At 34.4% G+C, this 12112-nt stretch overlaps 1 protein-coding gene across 1 annotated transcript in view; it reads left to right on the top strand.

Moving 5' to 3' along the window:
- LOC123711736 (protein kibra) overlaps positions 1-5455 on the top strand; it is a 68018-nt gene extending 62563 nt beyond the window's left edge. Inside the window, exons 16-20 of the mRNA XM_045664467.1 lie at positions 17-127; positions 1291-1407; positions 1728-1880; positions 2777-2977; positions 4036-5455. Of these exons, the coding sequence (XP_045520423.1) occupies positions 17-127; positions 1291-1407; positions 1728-1880; positions 2777-2977; positions 4036-4318 (865 nt within the window). The 3' untranslated portion in view covers positions 4319-5455. The remainder of the gene's footprint in view (positions 1-16; positions 128-1290; positions 1408-1727; positions 1881-2776; positions 2978-4035) is intronic.
- The last annotated feature ends 6657 nt before the right edge of the window (positions 5456-12112 follow it).

Here is a 12112-nt window from a genome sequence, read left to right as displayed (position 1 = left end):
CTATTTTTTTTTTCAGGAAAAGTCAACAAGTAAGCACAAATCAAGAGGAGTCCCTTGCGACTATCAAAAGATCTCAAACATTCTCACCGCAACCGCAGAGCATTGGCAAAGGACATTATATTTGTAGGTTAGTAAACATTTATTTGCGAGTCAAACTACAATATTATCACTTCTAAAAACTATTAATCATATATTATCGATGCGGAATTCATACAGTTTTTATTAGTTTTATAGAATAATACAATCTAGATTAGAGATGCATAGATAAGATACGAAACCGATGCCGATAAATTTAAATTAAATTAAGGTAAAATACATAAAGTTCGGTTAAAGTTTAGAAGTTTTATTAATAGATATAAACAGTCACAAACTTTGAATAAGATTAAAGGTTTAGAAATTTAAATTAAGAATGAAATTTAAATAAAATAAATAACTGTGAATAATGATAATTATTAACATTGATAAGATTTTTGTAATTCTGTATTTTATTTTATTTCGTATCAAAATTACTACGCGCGACAGCAGTTAAAAGTCAACTAAAGTGTCTAGCGAAATGGAATACTTGGGGACAAAGTGGGTGAGAGAAACAACAAACAATCTAAAACCCGGGGATTTCCCGGGCATAGATAGTCCGTGTCTCGTTTGCAACGAACTAGACCAAACAAGATGCGCGTTTATATTACTTTTTTAAAGCGGGAAATTTGAAAAGTATCGTTGTATCGGCAATATTTGAATTGCCGATATAACATATCTATATCGGATGCATCCCTAATCTAAATCCATAATAGATTTGAAAACAACTGTGTATTTAGGTTACAATAGCAGACAGAAACGCGACAAATTCATATAAAAATTATTCTATAACTTGTTCTTTATACTGCTTAACTTTAGGCTATCCAATAACTAACCGGGTAATACATTTCTTAGCCGTTGCAGTTCGTTCTGTCACCACAGACGTTATTCACGAAATACAGAGCGAACCAACTCTTGTCTATTATTACTGTTAAAAATTAAATTACAGCATCTTATTATATTTACAGACTGCTATGTCTGTGTCGATTAAAATAAGTACAGTTGGACATTTAAAAGACTGCGTTATTTTTTGTTGTTGTTGTTGCTTGTGCAAAAAATAGTATAATTTTAGCACCGAATTATATCATAAAATGTTTTTTGATCTCGCTTTTTTTCCGCGCTATACATAAATTTACAAACTTGATATGAGATAACAAACAAATTTAATTATATTTTTTTAAAAGTATGTATAAATAAATGTATTGAAATGTATTACAGACTCAACCGTTCAGAATCTGATTCCTCGATGTCTCAATATGCACGGAGGGCTCTTCACCCGCCCACAGCACCTGGAATACCTTTTGACAGGACACTGAAAGAAAGACGATCTCTCAGGTACCATTTGTAATACTTAGGCCATGTAGAAAACATATATGTACTTAGTAATTCTGATACTAGTCACGTCACGTTCTTAATAATCTTCTTTAGCGTGTTTTAGGCTTGAACGGACTAGTCAAAGACGTGCTTTCTTCTTACCAATCTTAGATGAGTTCCTTTGATTAAGACACATGCTAGTGAATACATTTTTTTTTATAAACATGCATATTTTAAGTTAAAACTATTGCCATAATATAAAAAAATGGATATTATCGTGCCATTCGTTTTTTAAATAATAATCTAGTCAACTTTAAATGTATAAGCAATTAATATTCTAGATGGGGCCGCGTGCGCGGTGCCGCAGTTAGACACAGCTCGACGAAGCGCAGCGCGCGGACTTCGCTCGATCTGTCTCTGGATCTCAAGGCTCATCACTCACGACTCACTGATCTAAGGCAGGAGATCGCCCATCTAACACTTCTAAAGAAACGGTAAGGTTTCAATTACCAGTCATAAAATATATTTCGTATCAAAACATGTTCGATTGGCGTCCATGCGTCGGGTCCTCTCCCTAAAATATGGCGAGGGGGCCGATGGCTGGCCATGCGTGATACTCGAGAACGGGTGCTACTTGTGGTGAATGGTCGTCCTTGAATTCGTGTATGCAGTGATATTAGTTATTTCGACTACGTATTTGCGTGTTGTTACCACGAGAATGTATGAGCGTGCTCCTATTTCACCATGCCTCCTGCTAATGTCATGTGGAACATGGTGTGATGGTAGCAGCTGCTTACAAACGTTGTGTAATACAAAAAATATTTGGCGATTAAAAAGAGAGAGTGGCGGAGAGTTTATTGCCAGTTCTTCTCTTCCGTTCTACGCCCTTGATTTGATTACTGGCAGTAAATGTAAAATTAGAAGCATTTAATGCTTATATATTTTTTTGACGTTCATAAGTGTACATTATGTTACCTATATGAATAAATTACTTTGACTTTGAATATCAAAATTTAAATTAAATTAGTAATAAAAATTACTTCTTGGTGTTTATATTTTAAAAATGAAACAAATATTGGTTTTAAAGCTTTCAAACTGCTCTTATTAACATTTATAACACCGTTCAAGTTGAAATTCAGTGTCGATACTTAGCGCGAACTATGACCCCGTTTATCAAAATCCCATATATTTTTGACATACAGGAGTCAGTCAGTCTTAAAACGTAAGCATTTATCTTAAGATACGCTTTAGGAAACTGGAATAATTTTGATGAGTTGTTTCAGTGTTATTAGGGACTCTTATTTCGTACTATGACTAAACAACGAAAACTACTATACTTGAAAAATATACCAATACGTATTTATAAATGTAAATTGAAACATGGTTTTAGGCTCGAAGAAGCTTGCGCCAAGGGTGACCCTACGATAGCGGCGTGGGTTGCTGAAGATGAAACTCTTCGAAGGCTCATCTCAGCACCAGATAGCTCAAGCAATGACAGGGTCTCCAAGTTATTCCAGAGGACATGCAAGGAGATCTATCGTCTAAGAAAATCAAGGCAGGGTGGAAGGAAACCCGACCTCGTTACGTTCAAGTGAGTATCTTTTATTAAAAAATAATAAGCGTCCACCAGTAAACCAGCTTCCCACTGAAACCGAACCAATTGGGCTTAGGGTCCTTCAAGGAAAGAGCGTACCAATTCTTAAAAGGTCGGTAGCGCGCTTGCGACTGCTTCCGGCAGTGCGAGCGTCCACGGGCGGCAGTATCACTTAACACCAGGTGAGCCTCCGGCTCGTTGCCGCCTTTGAAAAAGAAACTTTGAAGAATTCAGCATCATCCACTCAACCTAAATGGAGGTCACTAATTGTATTCCCGACTTCTGTTGCCTGGAATGTACTTGTCATGAGAGACATTGATGACATGTTTTTATAGGATCGTCAATAGTATTTTTGATGAGTGTTACAACAAAAAGTTGTAGAGGAATAACATGAGGTTTTGTTATCCAGTCGTATACTAGTTTATTTTCAGACGTTATTAATTGTCCGTTTAGTGAACTGAGCGGTTCTTGATTTGATTTTTTTGAGTGAACTGAGAGGTTCGTATACTGTAAATCTATTCCTGTGTAATTTCGTGTGTGTATATTATTTGTTTGTAATATAAATGTAAATAGTTACTGCATTAGAGTTATCGGTAATGGTAGCTTATTTTGTTAGATAAATAAATAATATTTTAAATAACGATGACGGCGATATGTGTGAAGTTAGCTACGCATAGATGGCGCCATTCAGGAAACTAATAAAATTGTGTTGCTAAATAACGAAGGATTTCAAATTTACGTTATATTTGTATAGTTATTTAAATAAACGGGAAGTAGATATGGGGAGAAATTCACTATGCCATACATTTTTCTGGAATTGTATAGGCATTGTATATATAAAAAAACACCTTTTGTATGGCAATCAAGGTTTATAATAATTTATCAAAGATTGTTAAAGACGTACTAGTATTTTTTTAAAATCTACATAATATACAATTTTTGAAAAAAAAAATTATACTATTTATATATTCTATAATGCGATGATGTAGAGATCAAATATTATAAGAATTGACTATAATGATACAATCAAATAACAATTATTTTTTAAATTACAGAGAAAAGATGGCATTCTTCACTCGCACCAAGTCAACGGTACCAACACTGCCCGATGATGCAAATTCCGAAGACGATTGGGAGCAAGATTTGGAAGAACGAAGCACTCCAGATGGTAGGTCTTCTAAGACCTCCTTCGAAAAGACCGCTCCAGCACAAGAACCTGTCGAATGCAAGAATCCTTGTATGCCTGAAGCTAATTTTGATAACGAACTCAAAATAAGTGAAGATGGGGAGGTTATGTATGATTTTGTAGTCGATAGAGTTTTAGGAGTTCAGGTTTGAGTTCCTCGGAGCACGATTCTGGTTTGAATTTCAAAATATGAAATTATTGGATCATATACGTATACTAAGATTGATCTGAGTATTGTCGACATGCCATACACCATTATTTAAACTTTAATTTATGTTAAAGTTAATATTTGGCTAACCTGCTATTAATGTTAGAAAATGGTAGTTTCGAGTGTTGTCAACGGCACCTATTGTTCATAAAAATCTGTGATTTTATTTGCCTTTTGAGATTTCTGGTTGAAGACTGAGTGTAATTAACGTACGAAGCGGGTGCCATATCAGTTCGGTATGTTCAAAATAAATGTATTTTATGTTTGACGCGGTTTTATTAAATTACTAATTATATAAAAACATGGTAGAACTTGTCCAACTGTAAGCTGCAATTACATTACTAAATGGTAATATTTTAGCGTCAATATACTGTAAATAAATAAGTTTTATGTATTTAATAAAACCGTTAGAGTTCGTACAAAAACGTGCCTTTTTCGGTGCCTGGGCGTTCGTGCCATAAGGCATTCACGTACAAAACGGTGAGTCACAAATAAATGCCAAAATATAGTGGGTTCGTGTACATATTGCCCACCGGGGTAGACCACCGAGTAGCTTGGCCAAAAACGCTTTGTATATGGCTAACGTTTTGGGCTACATTTTGTAACCAATTTAAATACTCGAATTTGGTTTCGAAACCTAGCTCAATGACGTATTAAATTATTCATTCCTTGATAATTCAGTTTTATATTACAAAACGGCTATTACAAATTCTACTAAATTAGTAGGATTTAATTAGTAGATTGTCCGCCATTTTGTAGTATAAAACTTAGTTGACGTTTTTAAACGTGCAATACATGTAAATATTTCGTTCTTTGTATCTTGATCTGAACAGTAACTGATCAATTCATAACTTCATTTGTACGTAGATTGATCGGTGCATTACTTTAATGTAAATTTTGTAAATCTGTAAATATGAGATTAAAAATGCATTCTGATTTCATTAGATCTATAAAATAGTTGTATAAATATTAAGTTCTTTAGGTGAATTTGGATTTGCCAAAATAATATATGTTTTAAATCTTCCATTAAACAAAGGGATTATATTTTGTAAAGATGCCAATACTGACGTTTGCAGTTAATATAAAATGAAAATAAAAGAATAAATTTTAATTTCTCGTTTTATTCTCCTATATAATGACTCTAATAGATAGGCAATGTCACGCATACTTCTAAATATGTTTGAAGTCTCATGTCACTCCATACTCTCCGATATCACTCAACAGATTTTTATGAATTCTTGCTAAGGAACCTGAAATTAAGCAGTTCGCTGCTACTCCCCTAGCTGCATCGACGTACGACTCTCATCACTGGTAGTTGCTATCATCGATAGTCATAGAAACTGAATCACCTAGTTGCCTAGTAGAAAAAAACGATGATCAATAGATAATTATAGCCTGTAGGCTTTTCATAAAAATAATTCGGACATAACAAATACAAATATTAGGCTTCAGAGTTGCGCAGAAATATACCCTTGAATGCACAAGCCTTAAAATGGCAGCTTTCATCCCGAGGTCATTATGAAGATATTCTCGGCGTCTTTTTACTAAGCAGAACTGCTCAATACGGTATTTGTTGCTATGGTTACCATTTTCGGTTTTATATGGAAGTGACATCGTAACCATGGCAACGAATGCGGTACTTGTGATTTAAAACTTATTGTTCAGGTATCCATATATATAAAAATGAATCCCTATTTCCCTTGGTCACGGCATCACGCGTGAACGACTAAACCGATTTCGCTAATTCTTTGTTTGTTGTGTTTGTTATTGTCAGGAGAAGGTTCTTATGAAAGACAAAAATTAAGAAAATTGCGCGGAAAATAAGAAAATTTAAGAAAACTTTACACCACGATATTAAGTAATCATGACTTGTGTTACGATAGAAATTTTTTTTCCAGTGCGTGGTGCTCTTACAATTCATTTTTTTTTAATTTACTCTTATGGCGTTTGACATAACATTGACAGAATGCGTGCTAGAAATATCGTCACAGCGTATATCATAAAGCATTTTTAGTTAATTATACCAATTTGAAATCAATATTCACAGTTAAGACAAGACAACGTCTGTCGGTTCCGCTAGTTACTATTGTAAACAATCTAATTAAGCCTAGGACGTTTATAGCTCATTAAATATCAATGAATTAAATTTACTGAAGAACTGGCAAGACTTCCGCCACTTTTTTAATCGCCAAGTTTTCAATACAGTAGCCATAATTATTTGAACTGGAGCAATTCAATCATAAGGATTAGGATTAATAATTAATAATGCTTACATTTTGGGAAAGATGGCAGCTTTTTCGCAGAATATCTGAAAATAAATAATATATAATGTATACACGAATCCGTTTTTAGGCTTCCATACACGACATTCCAGCTACTTATTTCATGACATAACAACAAATATAAAAAACGGCCATTGGGAGTCGGACTGACGCATTGAGGCTCCATACAATCAGGTTTTTAAATTTTATGGCGGTACGGGTCCTCCAGTATACGAGTCCGACTCGCACTTGGTAGATTTATATTTATATGATATTATCAAACAATGATAACATATTAACACCTCTATCTCAAATCACACACATTCTGTAACACTCTGTATAGCAAATCGTATGATAGTTTCACTCACCGCTCACGTCGTTTTTTCTCACATTTCCAGTTACTTTTGTTGACCCCTCGCTTCCTTGCAAGTTCCGGAGGAACTGGTTCGATTTTTTTTGGTAAATTGGACATTGTTTTGATAAAAATTCACGATAAAACCCGGCACAAAATCACAAACAAAAGCATGAGCGGCCATTACCGTATTTAGTACCGCCATGACACTTTCCTGTCAAAATGCTTTTTCCTGATTGGTTGAGGTGGATCTATCGGTTTTTGATGCTGTCTTATCAAGAATCTGGCGTGTTGCGAAATGAAACGCAATAAAAGTACGTGAATAACTAGGATTTAACTGGGTTTGAAAGATTCTATGAATTATTGGACCATAGAGCTCAAGATACATTGGTGCTGGGGTTGGGACTTACGACCTCAGAAATAAGAGTCACATGCTGATGCTAGACCAACACTGTATATAAATGAGAATTTATATTTCTTTGTACTAATATACATCCTTCTAATGTACCAAATTAATATCTAATTGGTCTTTATTTTTTGCTGCTATAAACAAACCTAAAGTCATTCAGTAAATTTCCTGACGTGTCGTGGCAGCTACTGCGTGACTGGTGGCGTCACGCGCGGCCGACCCCGGAAATGTCCGAGGAGGGAGTGCAATACCGGGCAACAGTTTCATGCATTAACAGTGGGGAAACTTGAATGAAGACTACGGAACAACTATTGAATCTTTTCACTAACTTTTGATTTTTTTGTCAGCTCAAGAACCTGAAATAGAATAAAAAATATCCGGTTTAAGAGCTATATATATATACAAACGTAATTTTGATTGGAGAATGCTTAAGGGCTATATAGGACTTTCTATTCTTTATTAAATATACCGCGGAAGTATTGGAAAATGGAGGCGGAGATGACACACGAGTGAAAGAATTCGGATGCCTTCACTCTGTCAGAAGTCGAGTATGTTAAAATAATGACATGTATAAATGTAACGTTGATAATGTTACAATTACTAAAGTTAATCAAATACATTGGCAATGGCGGATCTAAAATATTTGTAATATGAGTGTCACACAGCCAAATATTTATTAATATAACCGGAAACCTAGACAATTGTGTGTGTTAATTATATACATACTAGATTGGGAGAGATTTTTTATTTAATAATAATAATAAAGCTAAGATTATCGTTTTAGTTTTTAGTTTGTTATTAATATTTTTTGTCTTAATTTAGATTATGGATCTATATTTTTTTTTAAATAACATTTGGTTCTGAACTTCTTGCACTCACCATTTTTCTTTTTTTAGGTTTTCTCTTACTAGGGTTGCCTGGTAGACATCGCTCATTATATTATTTTATTATTGCAACGAAGTATTAACAAAGAAATAATATATACAGCTTAGATTTTTTGTCTTATTTTTATCTTGTTATCCTATGTATCCTATTTCCAAGCTACCTTCAGTACCGTCGATCGGAACCCCTTCACGGGTAAAGGCCTCCTACAGCTTGTTCTTACTGACTCTATCTCTTTCTTTCTTTCTTCATTCGCTTCCAGGTACCGCTTCTATTTCTTCTATACACCTTTGTTTTTTTTTTAAATAAAAATATGTTAATATCTGCTTGTAAACACTTGACCGACTGAAGAGGTAAGTAGTCTGTGGCGTTATGAAAATGACCATGGCTATGGCGTTCGTGATTTGGCTGTAAAAACAGGCAATAATTTTAACTGGGTCATTTTTTGTATTTCAACGGAATTTGTTTTATGGCCTATACACCCTTCGACTTCAATTATTACGATAAAGTAATATTAGCATAAAAACTACGTGTTTTTATACAACAGAGAGAAAGAGGAAGAAGGTTCTCCTGATGATGATCACAATGCCAGCAGACTCGCTAGTGCGTTATAGGTTGAGGAAATATGGTGGACCTTAAAACTACAGGAAGTATCCTTGAGCAGTCTAACCACTGACTGGTCTGAAAGACCCAGCATCTAAGGTCGAGTCGACTTTGAATATATCTATAGCGGAAAACATTTCGTTAGCGCGTTTTGCGGTATGACGTCATCTTAGTAATTGTAATCGTCTTTGCGAATCATATAATGTTTAATCTTAATATATATATAAATTACGCGTCACGTTGTTAGTCCACTGGATACATATATATATATATATATAATTCTACTGTATGTGTGTATTTCACTGAACGCTTAACGGCTGGACCGGTTTGAATGTTTTTTGTTTGCGTTTGGGTGGAGCCCCGGATTGTTTAGATTCACAAATCAGCCCGGCAGATGGCACTGCAGTAGGTATTTCCATACTTTGTTTAATATCATAATCGCTTTAAATATCATGCAGGACAACGTCTGTCGAGCCCGCTATTTCTATATATTATCTCTAAATTGAACTAAAGTATTACATGGCGCCTTTAACTACGAAGCCAATATACAAATATACGTATATTAAAGACAGCCATTATTATTATTAAAGCTTTACTAATTACTTAATATGATAATTGTTTAGTTTACATATCTTAATATGAGTATAGTATATAGCCGGATTGGATGTCGTTGACCCTATGGAGGATGGGACGTGCTTTGGGTATGGGGTGCTACTTGTGTGGACACATTAGCCCCGTCTCACCTTCTAGCAAGCAAAAAACTGGGGCGGCCGCAGAGAAGCCGGAAAATAATAAACGGCTCAAATAGAAGAGTTTCTGCATCAACTCTCTCAATCTCTCAATCTCATCAACTCTTGGGTCGTTCATGTGCACAGGCACTAATTAAAGATTGAAGTTGGTGCCATACTCCAGAGCTGGTGCTTTCCTCGCTCAACGAATAAGTATCGCAATACAGCAAGCAAATGCTGCCAGCGTTAAAGTTATACCCCAGGACCAAACTTTTTAAATTTGTTTAAATTTACTATTTATTTATTTTAAATCTTTATTATTACTAATAGTATTAGTCGTATAAGTTTTAAAAATGAACATTATTTTTGTTAATGTTGTAGTATTTGTTTCGTCCCATAATTAGGGTCGTTGGCGGTTGTTGTAGATATGTTCAGCTATATGACAAATGAAACACTTTGAAGCTGGGTAAAAACTATAATCGTTTAAAATATGAGCTTATTACTAACATAAAATTGGGGGTACAGGGGTTTCAATGCTAACAATAGCAAACTTATCTAAGGCTTATTTAAGAGATCATAAATCCAAATGACACTTATAAGTGTTGTAAAAACTAAAGGGCTCATATTGGCTTCAAGTGCGCGATGATTATTTGTTTACGCTTCTAATTATTACCTAAAATATTTATATGTAACTTAATTAATATTGGGTTATGTAAATCAATTTTAGGCTAAAATCCTCCTTCGTATATTTCCATTTACTTTTGCCAACAGCACAAACAAACATTTCGTATATTATGCAATAAAATCAACTCGGAACTAAGCTTTCGGTGAAAGCTGCGAAAAATCGATTCAGTAGTTTCCGAGGTAGGCGGATAAGATTGAAAAAAAAACTCTTCTTTCATCGCCCTTGAGCTTAGTTATATTTTAAATATACAATACAGACACGACTCGACTAGAAATCGTAAATATGTGTCTAAGCTGTATTTATGAAGTACAAAACCAAGTCGTAAACTATAATACAATAGCCGAGTTCCTATTCATATCCAATTTGAATCATTTACAAAATGTAGGTAAGGTGTCTTAATAATTTAGATTACACTTAATGAAAGTAAAATGTAATAAACGTTGACAACAATAGCCTAGTATTACAATGGCGTGGTGTGGCTCCATTTACCTCGTGTAGCGGACAAGAGCTGAATATTTAGTACTAGCGACGCCGGCGAGTGAGCGGCCTTAGTGAGAGCGTATCTTTCTGTAACTATATTTCTAATGATAAAATTAAGTCTTACCTCTAAGAACTTAACTCTCAATTGATATGTATGCGAATGAACAAACTAAAACATAAAACAAATATCGCTCTGCAAAGGCAATATCTGCAGCAGAGTTTCATCATCAGAAGTCGAGGCAGAATACGAAATTCCACCCGTATCACCACGACGTCCTACGTTCCACAACTGAGTGTTTTTTAAGGCAGTTTTTGCTGCGCACCTTCACAATGTGGAACCATTAAAGTATTTCCAAACCAATTCGATTTAGGGTCCATCAAGAAAAGAGCGTACCTATTCTTAAAAGGCCGACAAGGCATTCATGAGCCCTCTGTAGTATGACTGTTCATAGTCGGCAGTGTCACTTAGCGTCAGATAAGCCTCCTGCCCGTTTGCGCCGTGTTCTATTAAAAACAAGAAAAAAGCTTCATTGCCTAGTTAATGAAACACCCCAAACATAGAATGTACCTGGAGGATGCGACGTTTAGTTGAGCGACTTCAAGTAAGAAGTAAAAATTAAACAGTTTTGCAACCTGCGATACCAGATGGATATGCGCGGCATACCATGGAATTAGTCCCAGCAAACTAAAGCACAATTATATCTTTAATAAAATCTCTTCTGGTTTAGGGAAGAGGTATTAATAGATAAAAAAGATAGATAGAAAAACGTATAATAGCTATGTATTTGTAGACATTGTTATCACTAGTATTTAGCATGGGTAAAATGTCTTTTGAGATTGAGATTTTGTTGATATATATGTATTTATATACTATTATTATTTCTGTTTAAAATTGTAAATATGTGTGTTTCAAGGAATAAATGAGGTTTAATTATTTTTATTATTAAAATGTCTCTTAATCCACTTCCAAAAACCCCAAAACGAGGTGTACCGCGATATTGCAAAGTTTAGATTGGACGTTAAAATCTTATTAAACTATGTCTCACCGGAAAAAAATATGTACGGTATTAAATTTCTATAATTATTATTGTAGTTTTATTAGTAATGCCAAATATACTTTAAAATCTTTCCTAACGTTTACTGGTAGTACCATTACAATCTTTCTCACGCAAACAGTAATAGAGACTGTTTAACAGAAAACCAAAAGCGAATTAGACGAAGACTGACGACTTGAAGACTTTTTAAATATTTTAATGCTATCAAAATCTTCCTGAATGCTAATCCTAAAATGATTTGCTACTAAATGGATATATATATATATATATATATATATATATA

The sequence above is a fragment of the Pieris brassicae genome, chromosome 7 (assembly GCF_905147105.1).
Source record: "Pieris brassicae chromosome 7, ilPieBrab1.1, whole genome shotgun sequence".
Taxonomy (NCBI): domain Eukaryota; kingdom Metazoa; phylum Arthropoda; class Insecta; order Lepidoptera; family Pieridae; genus Pieris; species Pieris brassicae.
This window is presented reverse-complemented; position numbering and strand designations above follow the sequence as displayed.